This window comes from Oenanthe melanoleuca, chromosome 5, assembly GCF_029582105.1.
Source record: "Oenanthe melanoleuca isolate GR-GAL-2019-014 chromosome 5, OMel1.0, whole genome shotgun sequence".
In the NCBI taxonomy this organism is placed as follows: Eukaryota; Metazoa; Chordata; class Aves; order Passeriformes; family Muscicapidae; genus Oenanthe; species Oenanthe melanoleuca.
The window spans coordinates 34,867,310-34,886,101 of NC_079339.1; the positions used below are offsets into that span (position 1 = coordinate 34,867,310).

At 36.2% G+C, this 18,792-nt stretch overlaps 1 protein-coding gene across 12 annotated transcripts in view; it reads left to right on the top strand.

Moving 5' to 3' along the window:
- HECTD1 (HECT domain E3 ubiquitin protein ligase 1) overlaps nucleotides 1-18,792 on the top strand; it is a 37,886-nt gene that overhangs the window by 17,915 nt on the left and 1,179 nt on the right. For 7 of the 12 annotated variants that reach the window (XM_056492078.1, XM_056492082.1, XM_056492079.1 and 4 more), the window contains exons 22-37: nucleotides 3,107-3,328; nucleotides 5,029-5,162; nucleotides 7,236-7,392; nucleotides 8,233-8,455; nucleotides 10,808-10,862; nucleotides 11,104-11,286; nucleotides 11,634-11,844; nucleotides 11,934-12,025; nucleotides 13,576-13,703; nucleotides 14,064-14,265; nucleotides 14,406-14,543; nucleotides 14,800-15,407; nucleotides 16,904-16,982; nucleotides 17,089-17,182; nucleotides 17,486-17,636; nucleotides 18,463-18,607. In XM_056492078.1, coding sequence (XP_056348053.1) covers nucleotides 3,107-3,328; nucleotides 5,029-5,162; nucleotides 7,236-7,392; nucleotides 8,233-8,455; nucleotides 10,808-10,862; nucleotides 11,104-11,286; nucleotides 11,634-11,844; nucleotides 11,934-12,025; nucleotides 13,576-13,703; nucleotides 14,064-14,265; nucleotides 14,406-14,543; nucleotides 14,800-15,407; nucleotides 16,904-16,982; nucleotides 17,089-17,182; nucleotides 17,486-17,636; nucleotides 18,463-18,607 — 2,822 coding nt within the window. The remainder of the gene's footprint in view (nucleotides 1-3,106; nucleotides 3,329-5,028; nucleotides 5,163-7,235; nucleotides 7,393-8,232; nucleotides 8,456-10,807; nucleotides 10,863-11,103; nucleotides 11,287-11,633; nucleotides 11,845-11,933; nucleotides 12,026-13,575; nucleotides 13,704-14,063; nucleotides 14,266-14,405; nucleotides 14,544-14,799; nucleotides 15,408-16,903; nucleotides 16,983-17,088; nucleotides 17,183-17,485; nucleotides 17,637-18,462; nucleotides 18,608-18,792) is intronic. The other 5 variants (XM_056492087.1, XM_056492088.1, XM_056492089.1 and 2 more) reach the window with 3 other exon arrangements.

Here is an 18,792-nt window from a genome sequence, read left to right on the forward strand (position 1 = left end):
TAATACTGAGTGTGTTTTCTAGAGATGGTATGGTCATTTAGGCTTAGATTCAGTGAACTCTTCAGGCATATTAAATGTAAGGAGGTTTGTAGTTAACAGTGTTTTAAATGACATTATGTACATGCTTTAACATTTGCATATTCTCAGATTATATGTAGGAGCAAGGTATTAGCAAGGTAAGTTGTAAACCTGCTTATTGAGTTCACTCTTTTTCAAGCATGCTCCCATTAAAGTTGTTACTTCTTAGGTATTTTGTTCTCTGATGGTGATAGTATTTTAAACACAGAACTGCATTTCATGGGGTAAGCAGGTTAGAAAATGTGAAATTACCCAAGCTAGAAAAGAGCATAAATTTCTTGTTAAGCTTTCATGCTTGTCATGTTTGTCTGTGAAGCTGATGAAGGGTCTGGAACAGCTGAGGGTTGTTTAGCCTGGAGAAAAGGAGGCTTGAAAGAAATATTGCTCTCTGCAACTACCTGAAAGAAGTTTGTAGTGAGGTGAGGGAAGCCTCTCTTTGCAAGCAGGAAGTGACAGGGGAGGTTGAGATTAAATACTAGGAAAAATTTCCTCATTGGAAGGGTGGTCAAGCACTGGAATCGGCGGCTCAGGGAAGTGGTATCACCATCCCTAAAAGTATTCAGAAGCTGTGTAGAAGTGGCACCTGGGACCATAGTTTAGCAGTGAACATGGCAGTGCTGGGCTAACATCTGAACTTATTCTTTGAGGTCTCTTCTAACCTTAACAATTCTATGACTATGCTTCCTTATTTAGAAATGTGATAATTGCTTTTAGCATTTTAAAATATTTTTGAATGCCAAATGTTTTCTTTTTTTGATGGGGAGATTTTTTTCAATGTATCCTTAAATTCATGTTGTGATACTGGAGATGAGGGTGAATCTTCTGCAGCTTGCAGTAAAAATGTAAGGTACTCAAAGAAACCTTTCAGTAATTGAACCTCTTATAGACAAATAGTGACTCTGGTTTTGGAGTAGTTCTGTATTGAGGGGAGAGAAAAAAGACCACCTTTGAAAAACATGGTAAAATATTTCAACAGCATATTTAAAATTTTATGGATATTTGATACTATGCACTGCAAAAGTTAGAAATAAGAATGGGGCATCTTAAAAATTTAATTCTGTGATGGAAATAGTAATACTTTATATTATTCTTCATGTAAGAGTTATTTTGGTTTATACTTTTTATATGAATAGAAACTACAAATGGTAACTCGTGTTCCTAAAAGAGATCAGAGACTGAATTTGAGCAATCTCACCAGAGTTCAGTTAGAGCATTGTAAAAAACATGATTTTTTTATTTAAAAAAAAAAAAATTTGGGTTTTTAGCCTGTTCAGGTTAAAAAAACCCAACCAACCAAAGACCAACCAAACCAAAAACTCCCACCATCAAACAAACCACCCACAACAACCCAACACCCCAAAAATCAAGACTGAAATCATCGCTAGATAAGTCTTTCTGGACTTTCAGTACTAGTTGTATTGAAAACATCAGTATTTTCCAGAAGCTAAGTGATGTCTAGAGTAGCCAATTTCCATTTGCTCTTGAATTCACTGCAAATGAAATGCTGGTGCTTAATGGCTTTTTCTGTTTACTGTAACAGTAAAGAGTTTGCTCTTATTAATTATCAGAGGGTGAAAGATGTGAATACTGAGCAACGTATTTTCAAGCTCTTGAATAACAAAATAAAAACACTTTGGTTTTTCATTTCCATGCTTTCATAGAGAAGAACATAAGGTTATTAACAACCCTAAATTTAAAATTTGCATTTTCCTTTATTGGTATACTATTATTTCACACTCCCCTGCATTGTTATAATTTTGTTTGAATAATGTTGGCTATGTTTTTAAGGGGCAGGGATGTATGTAAGTAACTGTATGTACAGAAAAGGAAAACAGAGACAGTAACATTTGTTTTTCACAGAAAGCTACCAAATTCACTTAGGGAAAGAAGCTTTGTTATATCCTTCTTCCAGGGTAGTAACTTTTGCAAACTTTGGTAATGATATGGAATGCAGAGATAGGGGTTGTTGTTTTTGTGTTTTTTTTTTTTTTATTTTTTACTTTTAATTTTTTAATTTTATTTTTTTTATTTAAAGCTATTTCTCAGTTTACATAAATGGCAATAATGAATTTTTTTTCTTTTAAAACTGAAAAACTTGCATTTGATAAAGTTCAGAAAAAGTTGATTGAAAAACTTAAGGCTTCTTAGTATAGATGACTCCTCAACTTTTTGTCTACAAGCTTGTGCTTAATCTACTTGTTTAAAGATAAGCGTGTGAGAACGTATCTTGCAGACTGGGATATAAATGTGTAGTTGCACATATGTATAACTCATACTCAGTTATGTACACTATCTGAAATTATTTCTGTTGAGTCTACAGTGAATTCAGTTTTGTTTCAGTTATTCACTAAAATGTATTTACTGTTTAATTGAATGTACAGTAAGGGAACATTTTAGTTGTTGCTTGCTAATTCTGAAAATTATAAATAATCCAACATAAGTCATGTTTCACAGTACTGTCAGTTCAGGCTTGTTGCCTGTGATGAACATATATTTTAGTAGTTATGTGAAAAATAACAAGTCATAACTAATTTAAAAACCTTGAAAAATGCACAATAATCACAGTTTTAGTATGTTTTATGTTTTAGTATTTTCTGTTCCCAATTCGCTTATATATAATCAACTTGTTTGCACTATATGATGTTGTAATTTAGATGTTAAATTTCATTTTAGGCTTAAAGACAGATCACAATGTTGGAGTAATAGATTTCAGAAATTCTCTATGTATGTTGAAAATGAAATTAAATAATTCCAGATTTATAGTGGGATTTTGGGGATTTATTTGATAAAATTATTTATTTAAAATGTTTGCAAGGGAGTAAGCTCAGAAGTGGGCATCTATGTTGTAAGGTGCATTTTTGTATTGGGAAATCCTTCCCCTTTATAGTCTGTTGTTCTTTATTATAATATAACACACTGATAATTTTTCAACCCCCAATATATTTTTCAACACAGGAGTCATGCATGTAAGTTGTATTCTTCAAGTCATCAAATCATTTATTTTATCTTACCATATCTTTATCTATAGCTTCTCCTCTTATGGGTGCCCAAAGTTTTCCTAATCTGACTACAACTGGTACCACATCAACAGTGACCATGTCTACATCCAGTGTTACTAGCAGCAGCAATGTAGCTACAGCAACTACAGTTTTATCTGTTGGTCAGTCGCTTAGTAATACTCTAACTACTAGCCTAACATCAACATCTAGTGAGAGCGATACAGGGCAGGAGGCAGAATATTCTTTATATGGTAAGTTTCATTTTTAAATGAACATAAGCATTAGACTTCCCATTAATAACTTTTGCTTTTATCCCATTGTTATGATTTTCTCATATAGTAGTTTATTTACTGAAAAGTATTTGAAAGTTGATCTGTTCATATGTTAACTAATTCTGTAAGGCAGTAAGTAAAATCATGTTAACATTAGAAGTATTTCCTTATGTTTTCAAATCTTTATTTTCTGCAGTTTCTATCCCATATTATTATTATTTATGGTATAGTTTATCTAAGCACTTGAATGTTTTCCCTCATCAAGTTTAGTTCCTAATGTAGTTTGCATATGTACTTCTAATTACAATCAAAATGTTACTTTTTGTTGTGTTGTATAGGCATGCTACATGCGCACTCTGATAGCTTGTATTACTATAATTGAAAAACATCCACCATTAGGCACATTGTACCCTTAAAATAGTTTCCAGATATCTCAATACCATAACAGTATTTGCAAAAAATTGGAAAAAAACCACAAAAATTGTCAGGAAGAATGAAATTGCATTTAACAAGCAGATCCAGAGTTGTGTGGATGCTATACCCTAGAAACAGACTTTAGGACAGAAGTTACTTGAGGCATGTGAATACAGTGAAAAAAGATTTAGATAATTTGGTCAGTAGTACATAGGAATCAATCTGATAAAATGAAGTAAAGAAAAACCTGGCTTGGGTGTGGGAAAATACTTCTTAATGTAAGGTTTATTGAATTGTGAGATATTCTTGAAAGAAAGATGCTTGATTTATTTAAAATGTTGTTGTATTATGATTGTGTTCTATTTTGTTGCCTATTGAAATTAATTGAAAAATTACTGGTTTCAATGGGTATTGGAAGTGAACTGTTTGGAGGCAGTTGATTAATATAATTGCATATATCTTTTCCCTTTACTCTTTTAATTAAGTCTAATTTGATACTGTGATTGGGTGGCACGTCTTAAAATATATCCCCAACAACTGAGCAAATAGAGTGCATTCATCTATAAGTAGGGATGGTAGTAACAATACAAAGGGTATTTGGGTGGTATAGATGTTTTCTATGTGCACAGAAAAATATAAAAGTTCAAAGCTTCATCCCAGTCCACTTTGATTGCTATGAACTTCTTTTCTGGTTTTGGGAGGTTGTTTTTTAAATCTTTATGCTAAGTGAGTAAAATGAAACTTTGCCTTCAACTTCCTGTTACAGTAATTAATTAGCAATTGAATCTTTAAAATACCACTCTTAGACGTTCATCTTATATGTCCTTTACATTGTAAGTTAAGGTCTAAATCACACATTTTTAGTGGAAATTGCATCTCTCACCTGTTTTTAAATTGTTGAGATAGAAACAGACAATATGCATTTGTGCACTATTTTCTGGTGGTCTGTAATCTAAAACAAGTGTAATTATAAAATGTAATCAAATGAGAAACAAATCACTTTTGCTGATCACTACTAATTGTGATCCAATAGCAAGGGCTTCTATAGTTGTTCTATTGGTTAGATGGATGTTTAACAGGTGTATGCTTTCAGCACAGCTTTTATTCCTGTTAAGCAATGAGCAATATTTTAGTTTTCTTTTTCTGGTTTAAGTGAGATTTGTTTTTTCACTCGTCTCAATGCTTCTGTTCCTTATTTTAAAAATTCTGCTTTAAAAGTTATTCTTGTCTTTTGTTCTGTATGTAAATATATGTATGTGTTATAGATTTTCTTGATAGCTGCCGAGCTAGTACTCTTTTGGCAGAGTTGGATGATGATGAGGATCTACCTGAACCAGATGAAGAAGATGATGAAAATGAAGATGATAACCAAGAAGATCAAGAATATGAAGAAGTTATGGTATGGTATAGTTAGCGTTGATGGTATCTTAATTGACTAACAGGTGCTTTAAAAAGCCACAGATATTTTTTTGCAATAGGAAATCCTAGCTACAATATCTCCATTAGTTAAAACAAATTTATTTAGATTTATTTAGTTTCTTGCATATAGTCAAAAACACAAGAAAAGTGTTTTTAAACACCAGCATACCCAATACCTTACAGCTCAGAATTAATGCCTTAAAACCAGGCTGGGAACAAGTTGACAGACAGTAGAAATGATGGATCACTAGTTCACAGGCTGATGAAATGGTGTAACTGTGATATGCTGCTGCATTTTGTACTGATTCAGTTCTGGGGTATGTTTAACTGTAGGCCTGTATGAAGCAAGAGTTTGCCAGAGGAAATATCTCTCTTCTCAAGAATACCCCCAAAACTGCAAAAAAAACCCCAATGGGGTAGGGGCTAAACCCAGCATGGTAGTTCACATGGTTCTTGCCTACACTGTCATGAGCTCTGCCTTTTCATATCTTTATATCTTTACTGATATTAGTAGTGCTTAGTCTTCTACCATTGCTGAAGTGGTCAGAATGAATATTGCAAGATCTAAGAGGAAAAATAGAAGGCTTCACTAACATTAACTTAGTGTTTTACATAATAAATATAAATATTGTTTTTTGGAATTATAGAAGCTTCATCTTGTAATTAATATGCAAATATTTATTTCATTTGATCAAAATTATTTAGCATTTTAACTTACTATGTTTATGGTTTTAATAGAAATTCGGGCACATGACTAAGCATCTTGTTGTTTCACCTTCTGCAGAAAGATACAAAGTTAGGAAAGAAACCCAAGCCTACCATCTGCAATGGGAACAGTAACTTTCGTTCCTCGAATGTTGACCAGTTTTTATAAATTATTAAATGGAGTTACTATTGTTGGTCACAGGAAGTGTCAGAAATAGCTAAAATAGACTTTGCTTTAGGTTACACAGCAAGAAGCGGGTCTGGAAAAGAAAATTTTCCTTTCTTGGGTTCTAGTACCATTCCCTTTGATATACCGTGCAATTCTTCTCAATGAGAAGTTGAACAGATTAAAAGCTTGTTGCAGAAAATTAATAACCAATTAATACTTGTTAAAGCTTATTGAATTTGTTTTCCCATAAAAATAATTCTAGTATTTTGATACTTGATTTAATCTCTGAATAAAATGTGTATACATTATATATCAATATATGTGTAAAAAGTACTTCTTGTTTAAAAAAAAAAAAAAAGTTTATTTTGATGTCATTGGATATATTTGAACCTCTGGTATTGTAAAGTTTGTGGAATACACAAAACATCTACACCAAGTTTGGTCTACAGTACTATGTACTTTCCTATGTTCTTATGCTTCATGGAAAATTTATTTCTTTCCAGAAACTATAAATAGACCTGTGCCAGGTTTGATTTATTTTATGTGAATTTTATAGAGAAAATTAACATAATGAAGGCATAATGAAACGGCAGAATGGGTAAGGTTGACAAGAACCACAGTGGTCCAGCCTCCGTGCTGGAACACATCCTAGAACAAATGGCACAGGATTGTGTCCAGACGGTTCTTGAATATCTCCAGGCTGGCACACAATCTGTCTCAGTGTGTGTTTACTCACACAGTAAAGTTCTTCCTCGTGCTCAGGTGGAACTTCCTGTGTGTCAGTTTCTCTCTTGTCCTATTGCTTGGCACCACTGAGAAGAGCCTAGATCCATCTTTTTGATACTGTCTCATCAGATACTGACAGACATTGATGAGGTCCTCTCTCATTTGCTTCTTCTTGAGGGTGAACAGGCTCAGCTTTTCCAGCCTTTCCCCATAAGAAAGATGCTCCAGTTCCTTAATCATATTTGTAGCCTTCATGAGGCTCATGTCTCTCCTAGCTGAGGAGGCCAGAACTAGATACAGCACTCCGGATGAGCCTTACCAGAGATGAATAGAGTTGCAGTTTAGTTTGTGACTGCTGTATTCATAAACTCTCAATTTTTTTATCAAATTTTTCTCTTTAGCAGAATAAAAAAAAACCAACTGGGTTTTTTGGGTTTTTTTCTGTTTGTTTAGGAAGAGGAGGAGTATGAAACCAAAGGAGGCCGTAGAAGAACATGGGATGATGATTATGTACTGAAACGGCAGTTTTCTGCTTTGGTTCCTGCTTTTGACCCAAGACCTGGTCGTACTAATGTGCAACAGACAACTGACCTAGAAATCCCTCCACCAGGTATACTGACCAAATATGTGTTGCTTAATCTGGCTTTAGGATGGAGATTCAGTGTTAAGGGCCCACTGGATCTGGGGATGCTACCATTATTAATCAGTACAACATGCTTTTGTGTGTTGCTTTTCTGTGTTTGAATGAGAGTCTCATCTATCTCTACAGATCTAAGCATTATTGAGGGAGAGTGCTGCGTAAAATAAGCAAATCTAGGAATTTAATTAGGATCATCTCTTACCATGATAAATAATAAAAATCTCTTGATATGTTAAAGATGTGATAAAGATTCCTGGTTCAACCTGCAGGGACTTAACTGTGTTAGAGTTACCCAGAATAGATTTGATTGGAGAAGGTGTGCTGAAACAGTGCAAAGCTGAGGCAGGGGCAGGGTAATGCAGTGATGGAGCAGTGTGTACAGTCAGCAGCACAGCAACTGATCTTGCTACTTGGCTCCTTAGTTCATTCTTATTCAGAGCTGTGGATGTACTCAATGTTCACTACAGAGAGGAATAAGAAGGTTTTAGCATATGTGGAAATAAGCCACTGCTTATTTTGAAGAACTGAAAGGAAGGTACAGTGTAGGAAAAGAAGTATGCATGTGCTGTGATAATATCTAAGGTGTTACCAAGATAGAGGGATCAGCAGGGATTCAGAAATTCCTGTTAATTTTACTCCCATAAAGAAATGGTTCAGTCATAATTTAGTTCATCGTTAGAACTCTCTCTCATCTCTTTGGCATGTGCACAGTAAGTCAGTACACTTCCTTATAGAACCATGTTATTGATGTTTAAGCCACCTTGTCATGTATTATGTTTTGTGTTAAGGGTTCTCAAATTATTTTTGCAGGTACACCTCATTCAGAGCTCTTGGAAGAGGTTGAGTGCATGCCTTCACCACGTTTAGCACTTACCTTGAAAGTTTCGGGTCTTGGAACAACTCGAGAAGTAGAACTGCCCCTAACAAACTTCCGATCTACCATCTTTTACTATGTACAGAAATTGTTACAGCTTTCCTGTAATGGCAGTGTGAAATCTGACAAACTTAGACGTATTTGGGAGCCAACATACACGTAAGCTCACCAGTTCTTTATTCTGTGTAGAGAACACTGTGACTGATTAGGAAATGGATGTTAATTTTTTAACTCCTCCTCTGTAATAAGCAATGCTAGAATTAAATTTTTTTTTTGTTTATCAGGATGTTATTACTGGTTTTAAAACTACAGCTGTGCCTGCAAAACCACGGAAAAAAATCATAACCTTTAGGGATCTTGGAAAATTCCCATGGGGTTATAGTCCTAGCAAAAAATGAAGTCCAGGAGAGTTCATTTCAAGGATCACTTCCTCCAGACTCAAGAACAGTCCATCCCAAAATGTAGGAAGTCAGGCAGAGTCAGTAGGAGACCTGCATGGATGAACGAAAAAGTTTGAAAGGGAAGCGTGCAAGGAGTAGAAGGGTCAAGTGATCTAGGAGGAATCCTAGTTGTTCCATCTTGAAGGCAGAGCATTAGGAAAGCCAGAGCACATCTGGAGTTGAATCTGAATCTGGTGATATGTGAATGGCAAAAGGTTAGTGAACACTTACTCAACCTACAAGTCCATGGGACCCAATGGAATGTACCCACAGGAGCTGGCCATTCTCTCTTATCTTTGGAAGGTAATGAGGATTGGGAGATATTTCTGAGGACTGGAGAAAAGGGAGTGTCATTCTTGCCTCTCACAAAGGCAGGAAAGATCTAGGGGACTACAAACTGGTCACTCTTTCATCCCTGGAAAGGTGATGGAGATAGTCCTGGAAACCATTTTCAAACAATGAAGGATAAGGTGATTGGAAGTACGTGGCATGGATTTATGAACAGAAAATCCTGCTTAACCAGCCTTATAGCCTTCTATTATATGCCTAGCTCAGTGGATGAGAAGAGAGCAGCAGATGTTATTTCCTCAACTTTAGGAAGGCTTTCAGTGCTTTCTTTCTTACTGACAAACTTCAAAAGCATGGACTAGATAGTGTCTGAAAAATACCTGAACTGCTGGGTTCAGATGGTTGTGGTCCTTGGTGTAAGGGCCAGCTAGTGTACCCCAAGGGTTGATATGAATCCAGATGTTTAAGCATCTACTTTAGTGGACTGTGATTGGACAGAGCAGACCCTCAGCTTCCAGGCAGAACAGAACTGGAGAGGTGTCACTGTTGGACCAGATGGTTGTGCTGCCATTCTAAGAGACCTCATCATGCTAGAGAAATGGGGAGTTTGGTGAAATTTCACAAAGGGAGATGTAAAGTCTATCAGCTGGGGAAAAGTAACTCTCCATGTGCCAGTTGAGGCTAGGGGCCAGCTGGCTGGAAAAGAGGTTGGTGAAAAAGGCCCTCAGGGTTCAGGTGGACATAAAGTTAAACATGACCCAGCTATGGACCCCAGTAGCAAAGATGATCAGCAGCATCCTGGGCTGCATTAGGAAAGTTGAGTGAGGTGATCATCCCCATCTTCTCAGCACTGGAGAGACACACTTGCAGTGCTACATCCCAGTTCCGGGCTCCTCACCACAGAGAGACATGGACACTGGAGTGAGTCTAGCAAAGGGCTGTTAGAATGATCTCATTCCAGTGTATGAATAGCTGATGAAGGACACTGGGAAGCCAGACTGTGGACTTTTCTTTGTTGTGACATGTGAAAAGACAAGAAGAAAAAGGGGCTCAAACTGAAATACAGGAAATTCTATTTAAACAAGATATTTGAGGGCCCTTCCTACCTCAGCTATTCTCTCAATGTTAATTTGACCTTACTAGCTTTATAGTAATAGGCAGGAATTGTACGACTATACCATGGGGAGTGTTTTCCATTTACTGCCCTAATCAGTGTAATTGCTGTCATACTAGAAGAATAAGGTGTATGAAAGCAACAGCTGCAGTAAGGAGGAGTGCAGTATTTTTAACTGTAGTTCAGATTTCATCAGTGCTTGTGTGTTGCACCTATTTTTTGAGTTGCCTTCTGTCAAAAATTGCATGCTGTAGCAAACCGTTTTCCACTTAGAAAACATAAGAAATAGTTGTAAATGTGCATATCTTCTAAGTTAATGCACAGCTAGTTTCCCTAGGACTTCAAAATTTTAAGAAGTTGGTGTACGTGTACTGAAAAATCTCAAGATGGTTTTGAAAATTGGCACAATGAAGGTTGTTTGATTACTCAAGTCTCACTTAAGGAAACATAAATACTTTGCAAGTAAATACTAACATCATGAAAATAAAGCTTAAGAACTTTGCTGTCTCAGGGCACCTCAGATGTCCTGTGCAGCAAAGAGCAGCTGCTGTTGCTGTTTTACATCACATTATCTAAATGTCACTTATACCTAACAAGTCAATGTATAACCTCAGAATTTAGAGGATGTGCTATGAGTATGAAATACTAACTAATTGTTTTGCTGTCTAGAATCATGTACAGAGAAATGAAGGATTCTGATAAAGAGAAAGAAAGTGGAAAAATGGTAAGACCTACTTCTATGCCTTCGTGTTTTATGGCTGCTTTAAGAAAAGCAAAAGGAATACTATTGCAGTTTTTGAAATGCTACATTAAAAAAAACTAACAGTTTTCAATTTCTTAAAGAATATTAGTGAGTATATTTGTAAATGCATGCTCCTTTAAAAAAAAGACATTACATATTGCATGTGAAATCTTAAAAGACTTTACAATCAGGAAAAACCAACGTTTGGTGGTTCCTGTTGTAGGGTTGCTGGTCAGTAGAGCATGTGGAGCAGTACCTTGGCACTGATGAATTACCAAAGAATGACTTGATAACCTACCTGCAGAAGAATGCAGACTCAGCTTTCCTGCGCCACTGGAAATTAACCGGCACTAATAAAAGTATTAGGAAAAACAGAAATTGCTCCCAGCTCATAGCTGCATACAAGGTATATGTCTGCATCCAACCTTTTTTTTATTATGAATGGCTGTGTGCTTTGTTTTGCAGCTTTAAAGATCCTTGTGGAGGGAGAGCCATGGTATTTATAGGGAAGTTGAATGTTCAAAAGCCAGTTTCAAGTTTAGGTTTTGCTGCTCTTGCCTTTTTATTTTAATGTCTTCTGTTAAACGTAGTTGTGTTAAAATGCATTTGAATCATGATTTGCACCTTGCACAATTTGATTAAATGTCAAATTTGAACACAGTAACGGTTTTTATTTTTTCAGATCAACTTGGAATAAAATCCTAAAGACAGCAACGCACACAGTTTTCATTCTTAACCATTCTATTTTTACAGGATTTTTGTGAACATGGATCAAAATCTGGATTGAGTCAAGGGGCTATTTCTACTCTTCAAAATTCTGATATCCTTAGTTTGGCCAAGGAACAACCTCAGGCCAAAGCTGGCAGTGGACAAAACTCCTGTGGAGTAGAAGATGTTCTGCAATTACTTAGAATTTTGTATATAGTTGCCAGTGACCCTTACACAGCACGGACTTCTCAAGAAGGTAACTTAGTTATTTTGAAGAGCTTCTGAAATATTTTAATGAAAAAAAAAAAAAAAATAAAGGCAAACTTTTCTCTTGGTTATTTTCAGAAGGAGATGAGCATGAGCATCCTCAGTTTAACTTTCCACCAGATGAATTCACAAGTAAAAAAATTACTACAAAGATTCTGCAACAGATTGAGGTATTACACTAATACATTATATGCAGTGTATATATGTAGTATTGTTTTTAGAACTCTCTTACTCTCTTCTGTACCTTGACTGTTTGAAATTATTGAGTTTTTGCCATTTTTTATTTTTGAATTGTTTCATACATATTTTCTTCCTTATATTTTGAATTAGTAAATTCTGTAAGTACAGACTAGTCTGAATAAAACAATGCAGTTTGTTTTTGTACAAAGCATACAAAAATTTTTTTACTTGATATATTTTGGTTATGAATAATAATAATTTTTATCTGTACCAGACATGGATGTTACAATGTAGTGTGTGTATGTCTGGCTGATGATAATGTAAAAAAGACAATTGATTATGTCAGGGATCACAGACATTTTATTATTCATACATTTGACATAAAGCTTTCAAAAATATATTTTAGAAAACATCCTATTGGTGCCATGTTAGTTAGCTACATTAAAAGGAAAATTTTTGGATGTAGTTCTTCAGTAGAACTACATTTTCTTCAACAAAGATTAAAGAAGATTCTTAGCTTCATTAGCCCTTGTGTACTTTTTGAGGTTTGGGTAGTTTTTTTACAGTTACATTGTCCTAATTGTTTGTTTAAAACAATTTTTCAATTTTTCATGTTCTTTCGAAGACTGTTCTAGCACCATGAACATCCTTTTAGTAAAAAATTCTGTAGTATAATTTATTAAAATTGTATTTCAGAAGGGACTGTAATAATATTTCAAGGGAATAATTTCCTACCATCAAGTTTCTTTCATGTCTTCTGATATTGAAATGGTAGTATCTAATTTCTTTTGGGCAAAACTCAGGAGTAATTCTTTCCAGGTAATTGGGTACTTAGATCTCCCTATAGTGCTTTGAGTACTGTATATCCCAGAGATTACTGCAGCTTTTAGTGTCTGTGTCAAAGCACCCTATGGTTACTCTAAAGTCCTAGAAAGTTTATGAACCTAGAATCACAGAATATGCTGAGTTGGAAGGGATTCATTGGGATCATTGAGTCCAACTCCTGCATCTGTGCAAGACGTCCCAAGAGTCACACCCTGTGCCTGAGAGCATTGTCTAAATACTTCTTGAACCCTGTCAGGTTTGGTGCTGTGACCACATTCCTGAGGAGCCTCTTCAGTGCCCAACCACCCTCTGAGTAAACAATCTTTTCCCAATATCTACTGTAAGTCTCCCCTGACTTAGGCCATTCCCCAGGGTCCTGTCACTGGTCACCCCAGAGAAGAGATCAGTGCCTGCCCCTTCTTTTGCCTTCATGAGGAAGTTATAGACTGCAATGAGGTCACCCCTTAGCCTCCTCCAGGCTGAACAGACCAAGTGAGCTCAGCTGCTCATCATACAGCTTCCACATTGATAACATTTAAAAGGAGGAAAAAAAATATCAGTGACTGAGAAGGAAGGAACTTATTCAAGCACAGATAAAAACTCTGTATTTGGGTGTGTTTGCTGTGTATGTACTTAGTTACAAACTTGTTGGCACCATCTAAGTCAAACATTACTAACACTGGTGTTTTTTTTTATTCCTTGCATCAAACTACAGGAGCCCTTGGCACTAGCAAGTGGAGCTTTGCCAGACTGGTGTGAGCAGTTAACAAGCAAGTGTCCTTTCTTGATTCCATTTGAAACAAGACAGTTGTACTTCACATGTACAGCATTTGGAGCATCAAGGTAAAAAAAAAATAAAAATTGACTGCTTCCTTTTAATTTTTTACATATAATAGTTTCTAAATTGCTTATTTCCAGAAGGACCTTAATCCCAACGAGACAAATTTTTCCTGCCAAATCTAAATAATTTTGGATAATGTAAGAAAGAAGATGGAAAAGCTCAGAGTGACAAGGAATTTCATTTTAACTTCAGCTGAAGACTTGCTTCTGTACATATAACTAGGTTATCCTATTGGCCAGTTTGTCTGGGTTGCAGCTCCATTGCATAAAGGACTACAAAATAGTGCTCTGTTGATAACTATTTTATGGTTTTGTGCTGGAAGACATGCAAGTTTTATACAACTGGTGTTTGGTTTTTTCCAGAGCAATCGTATGGCTGCAGAACAGACGTGAAGCCACAGTTGAACGGACAAGGACCACGAGCACAGTGCGACGTGATGATCCAGGAGAATTCAGAGTTGGACGCCTCAAACATGAAAGAGTGAAAGTCCCGCGAGGTGAATCCTTGATGGAATGGGCAGAAAATGTCATGCAGATTCATGCAGACAGAAAATCTGTTCTAGAGGTAAAGCATATCTGCCTGGCAGAGCGAGGTTAGATAGCTATTTCTAATGTACTGGACAGGATATTGAATATCCTGTTCCATAACCAATGCTGAACATTGCACTAGGATTTTCTTTTACTATTAACTTTATGTTTTTCTAGGTTGAGTTTTTAGGGGAGGAAGGAACAGGCCTGGGTCCTACCTTGGAATTTTATGCATTGGTGGCAGCAGAATTTCAGAGAACAGATTTGGGAGCTTGGCTTTGCGATGATGATTTTCCAGATGATGAGTCCCGTCAGGTATATTTTAATTTGTGTTTTAAACTGAATGCTTGTGTAAGAAAAAGGAAAAATGAGCTAGACATTCAGGAAGGAAGAACACATTCGTACAGCAGCTAGTCATCATGGTCAAGAATGACTGCTCTGGTCCAAAGCTTGTTTTTCTAATTCGTCTCTTTTTAAGAGAGCAGTGGAATATAAAAAGTTAGACAGTGCAGATATCTAATTAAATCCACCTTTAACCTCATCTGCTTTTTTTGTCTGTCTCTTAAATCAGGTTGATATTGGTGGTGGATTGAAACCGCCTGGCTACTATGTACAGAGATCATGTGGACTGTTTACAGCACCATTCCCACAAGATAGTGATGAACTTGAAAGAATAACCAAACTCTTTCATTTCCTTGGAATTTTCTTGGCTAAATGTATTCAGGACAATAGACTTGTGGATTTACCCATTTCTAAGCCTTTTTTTAAACTCATGTGTATGGGGGACATTAAAAGTAACATGAGTAAGTTGATATATGAATCACGGGGTGACAGAGACTTGCACTGTACTGAAAGTCAGTCAGAGGCTTCTACAGAAGAAGGACATGATTCCTTGTCAGTAGGAAGTCTGGAAGAAGACTCCAAGTCAGAATTTATTCTTGATCCACCAAAACCTAAGCCTCCTGCCTGGTTTAATGGAATTTTGACATGGGAAGACTTTGAATTAGTAAACCCACATAGAGCTAGGTTTCTGAAAGAAATTAAGGACCTTGCAATTAAAAGACGTCAAATTTTAAGCAACAAAAATCTGTCAGAAGATGAAAAGAACACAAAACTGCAGGAATTAATGCTGAAGAATCCATCAGGTTCGGGACCTCCTCTTAGCATAGAGGATTTGGGGTAAGTTTTCATATTTACTTATAGATAGGCAAACAGTGTTGTTAGAGACAGAACCCAACACAAATGAAGATTTCTTAGTTTTAAATAGCATCATTTCAAGGGGGAATCCATAGAGATGCAGTCATATTCTTTTTCCTTGGTTTCAGGATTTTCTGTTCTCACTTGCTCAGTTTCCTAATCTTAAATGTGGCTGTACTGCAATGGTATATGACACTTTAAACATAAATACTTGTAAACACAAATACTTGTAAAATCACAGCTTTTAAAAAGGGGTGATTCAGTAATTTGTTTATTATGATAAATTGAAAAGTATCAAGTTTTTTTGAGAGCTTTTAAAGAGGACAGATTGACATTTTAGATTGTGTTCCTAGTGCAGTGTTTGAATCCATGTTAAACAAGAGCATGTGTTGACTTTTAACTGTAAAAGACATAGTACTCATACCTGTGTAAACCCACGACAGGATGTCATCCTCCCTAGTTTGAAATATTTCCTTTGAAACAACAGTTCTTCTGCCATTAATATTATGGGTTATTTGTTACAATCAAATTGTGCCACAAAAATTGTGTTCAATAATTACTTATGGCCTTGTAATCATCTGTCCTGAGCTGAAAGGAACCCCCAAGGAACAACCTGCACAACGCCATCCCAAAGAGTCACACCCTGTGCCTGAGAGCATTGTCCAAACTTCCTGAACTCTGCCAGGCTGGTGCTGTCACCACTGCCCTGGGGAGCCTCTTCCAGTGCCCAGCCACCCTCTGGATGAAAAACCTTTTCCTAATATCCCACCTAAACCTCCCCTGACACAGCTCCAGGCCATTCCCTCATATCCTGTCCCTGTCACCCCACAGAGCAGAGATCGGTGCCTGCCCCTCTTCCCCTCATGAAGACGTTGTAACTGCAGTGGGGTCTCCCCTCAGTCTCTTCTTCTCCAGGCTGAACAGACCAAGGGACCTCAGCCACTCTGTATGGCTTTCCCTCTAGACCTTTCCCCATCTTCATAGTCCTGTGATCTGTAATAGCCTTATATCCTCAAAGGGCTTGTGGAATTTACCCTGGGTTGTTATAGAGAGAAAGCAAGTTAGCACTATTGAAGAGCCTAAATGCCTAATAGGTTAAGTGGCTGTGTAATTGTTATTGCTGGAATTTAATGGTAATTATTTTTCTGAATTTGTGAACTAAATTAAATGTTTTGAGTAGTTTTGAAGCTGATAGCTTAAATATATAAAATTTATAAAATTTTCAGTGGTTATCAAATTCAAATAGTGAGAATATGTATTTGCATACCATATGTATGAAACACATATGATCTGTGTAGTCCATTAATGTTTGTAGTTCTGTGCTTTTGTATGTACATGAACAGTGCTCAAAGTGATGCACTCAGAATGGTTTGAAATCCAGTAAGGTTCTTTTGGGTGTGACAGGTTGTAAATCTGGTGTGTTTACAAAAGCAGTAGCAGACTTGTTTTCAATTATTAACTACCTTTGTATTTTGAAGTTTAAATTTTCAGTTTTGCCCTTCATCCAAAGTATATGGGTTTACAGCTGTGGATCTCAAACCAGGTGGTGAAGATGAGGTAAGGAAATAACCTACCTTTACAATTTAACCAGCAGTTAAATTTTTGTCTCAACAATAACTTTGATGAACAGTGAATTCTTAGTGTTTATCTACTGTCTTTGCAGACTGTAACAATGGATAATGCAGAGGAGTATGTAGATCTCATGTTTGACTTCTGCATGCATACTGGTATACAGAAACAAATGGAGGCCTTCAGAGGTAACTATAACATATATGAAGTTAGGTGGAATAATGGGTGTTTAGGCTATGCTGGTTTAAAGTGGTGGCATAGATTGGCTTTCAAAAATAAACTTTTTACTTAAGAATGCAATAGATAAGATACTAATTTCAGAATATGTTTGCATTAGTTATGCTGTTTTTAATTGTGAAGATGTTCCATTTAACTTAATTAAGAAACTACTGATTGATTCTGATTTGACTAAAATGCAACTTAAATGCTGACATGATTTTATAAACATTATTTGGACTCATGTTTATAAATGTATCTTGTGTAAATTAAAGATGGCTTCAATAGAGTCTTTCCAATGGAGAAGCTGAGTTCCTTCAGCCATGAAGAGGTTCAGATGATTCTTTGTGGAAATCAGTCACCTTCTTGGGCAGCTGAGGATATCATCAATTACACCGAACCCAAACTGGGATATACAAGAGATAGGTACTTTTATTCTGAGTGATTTTAAAATAGTAGCTAAAAGAAAATGTGAAGTGATAGAATGTCCAGAATGTTCAATTGGATCAAACTGGTGGTTACTGAAGAGCAGGTGATTGTCTAAAATTGCATGAGATAACCATGTGTTACAACAGGTTAGAAGGTACTTGGTAGTTTTGTGATGAGAGAAGATAAAAAAAATTATTCAAATATAATGTAATGGCAGCTAATGCAGATTACTAAAAATAGATTTTAGAGTTTTTATTCCCATATTTGACAGTAGTATTTTTTTCTGGCTCTGTACAATTGTTACTTTGCCCATATTTCTTATTCCTTTCTCTTGAGGTGTAGTTAAAAAAGAAAGTGTACTATGCAAGGGACAAATATGCTTACTGGTGGTTAGCTATCAGAAGGTAGTCTTGATGTTTTCAGGTTTGCTTGGTTTGGGATTTATTTTTGCTGCTTGTCATGTTTGGTAGCAATAACATTCAAATTACTTCTGCAACTGTGTTAGAATAAGCCTGCTGAAATGTTTGAGCTCTACTTCTCTACCCAGTCATATGCATTCAAATTCAAGATACCCAAATAACACCCCAAGATAAGTATGTACCTACATTTTTTTGTGTAATACTCTGCAAGGAGATTAAAGACTATTGTTTTGGATTTAAGGATGTTTTATTCTTAATACTCAAACAGGCTCTAGAATCTTACCATGTCTGCTTAACCGTGACTAAAGATTGTAATTCTACTTGTCAAGTTAAGAGAAATTTTAAAAACCTCCACACTCTCTTGTATAGTGTTATCAGAACTAATTCTTTTACTTTATTTTAAGCCCTGGATTCCTTCGATTTGTGAGAGTCTTGTGTGGTATGTCTTCGGATGAGAGGAAGGCTTTTCTGCAGTTCACCACTGGTTGCTCGACACTCCCACCAGGAGGGCTGGCAAACCTGCACCCCCGGCTCACTGTTGTGCGCAAGGTACAGCAGCTCCAGGCCGCCCTTGGAACCAGTGCTTTGGCTTGGCAATGCAAGAGTTTTCTACATTAATGATGATTTTTATTTTCCTTATTTAATTTATGGCACTATGCTAAGGTTTTGATCTAACCTCTTGTTTCAGGTCTGCTCTCTGACACCATATATATATATAAAATATATATTTTCAA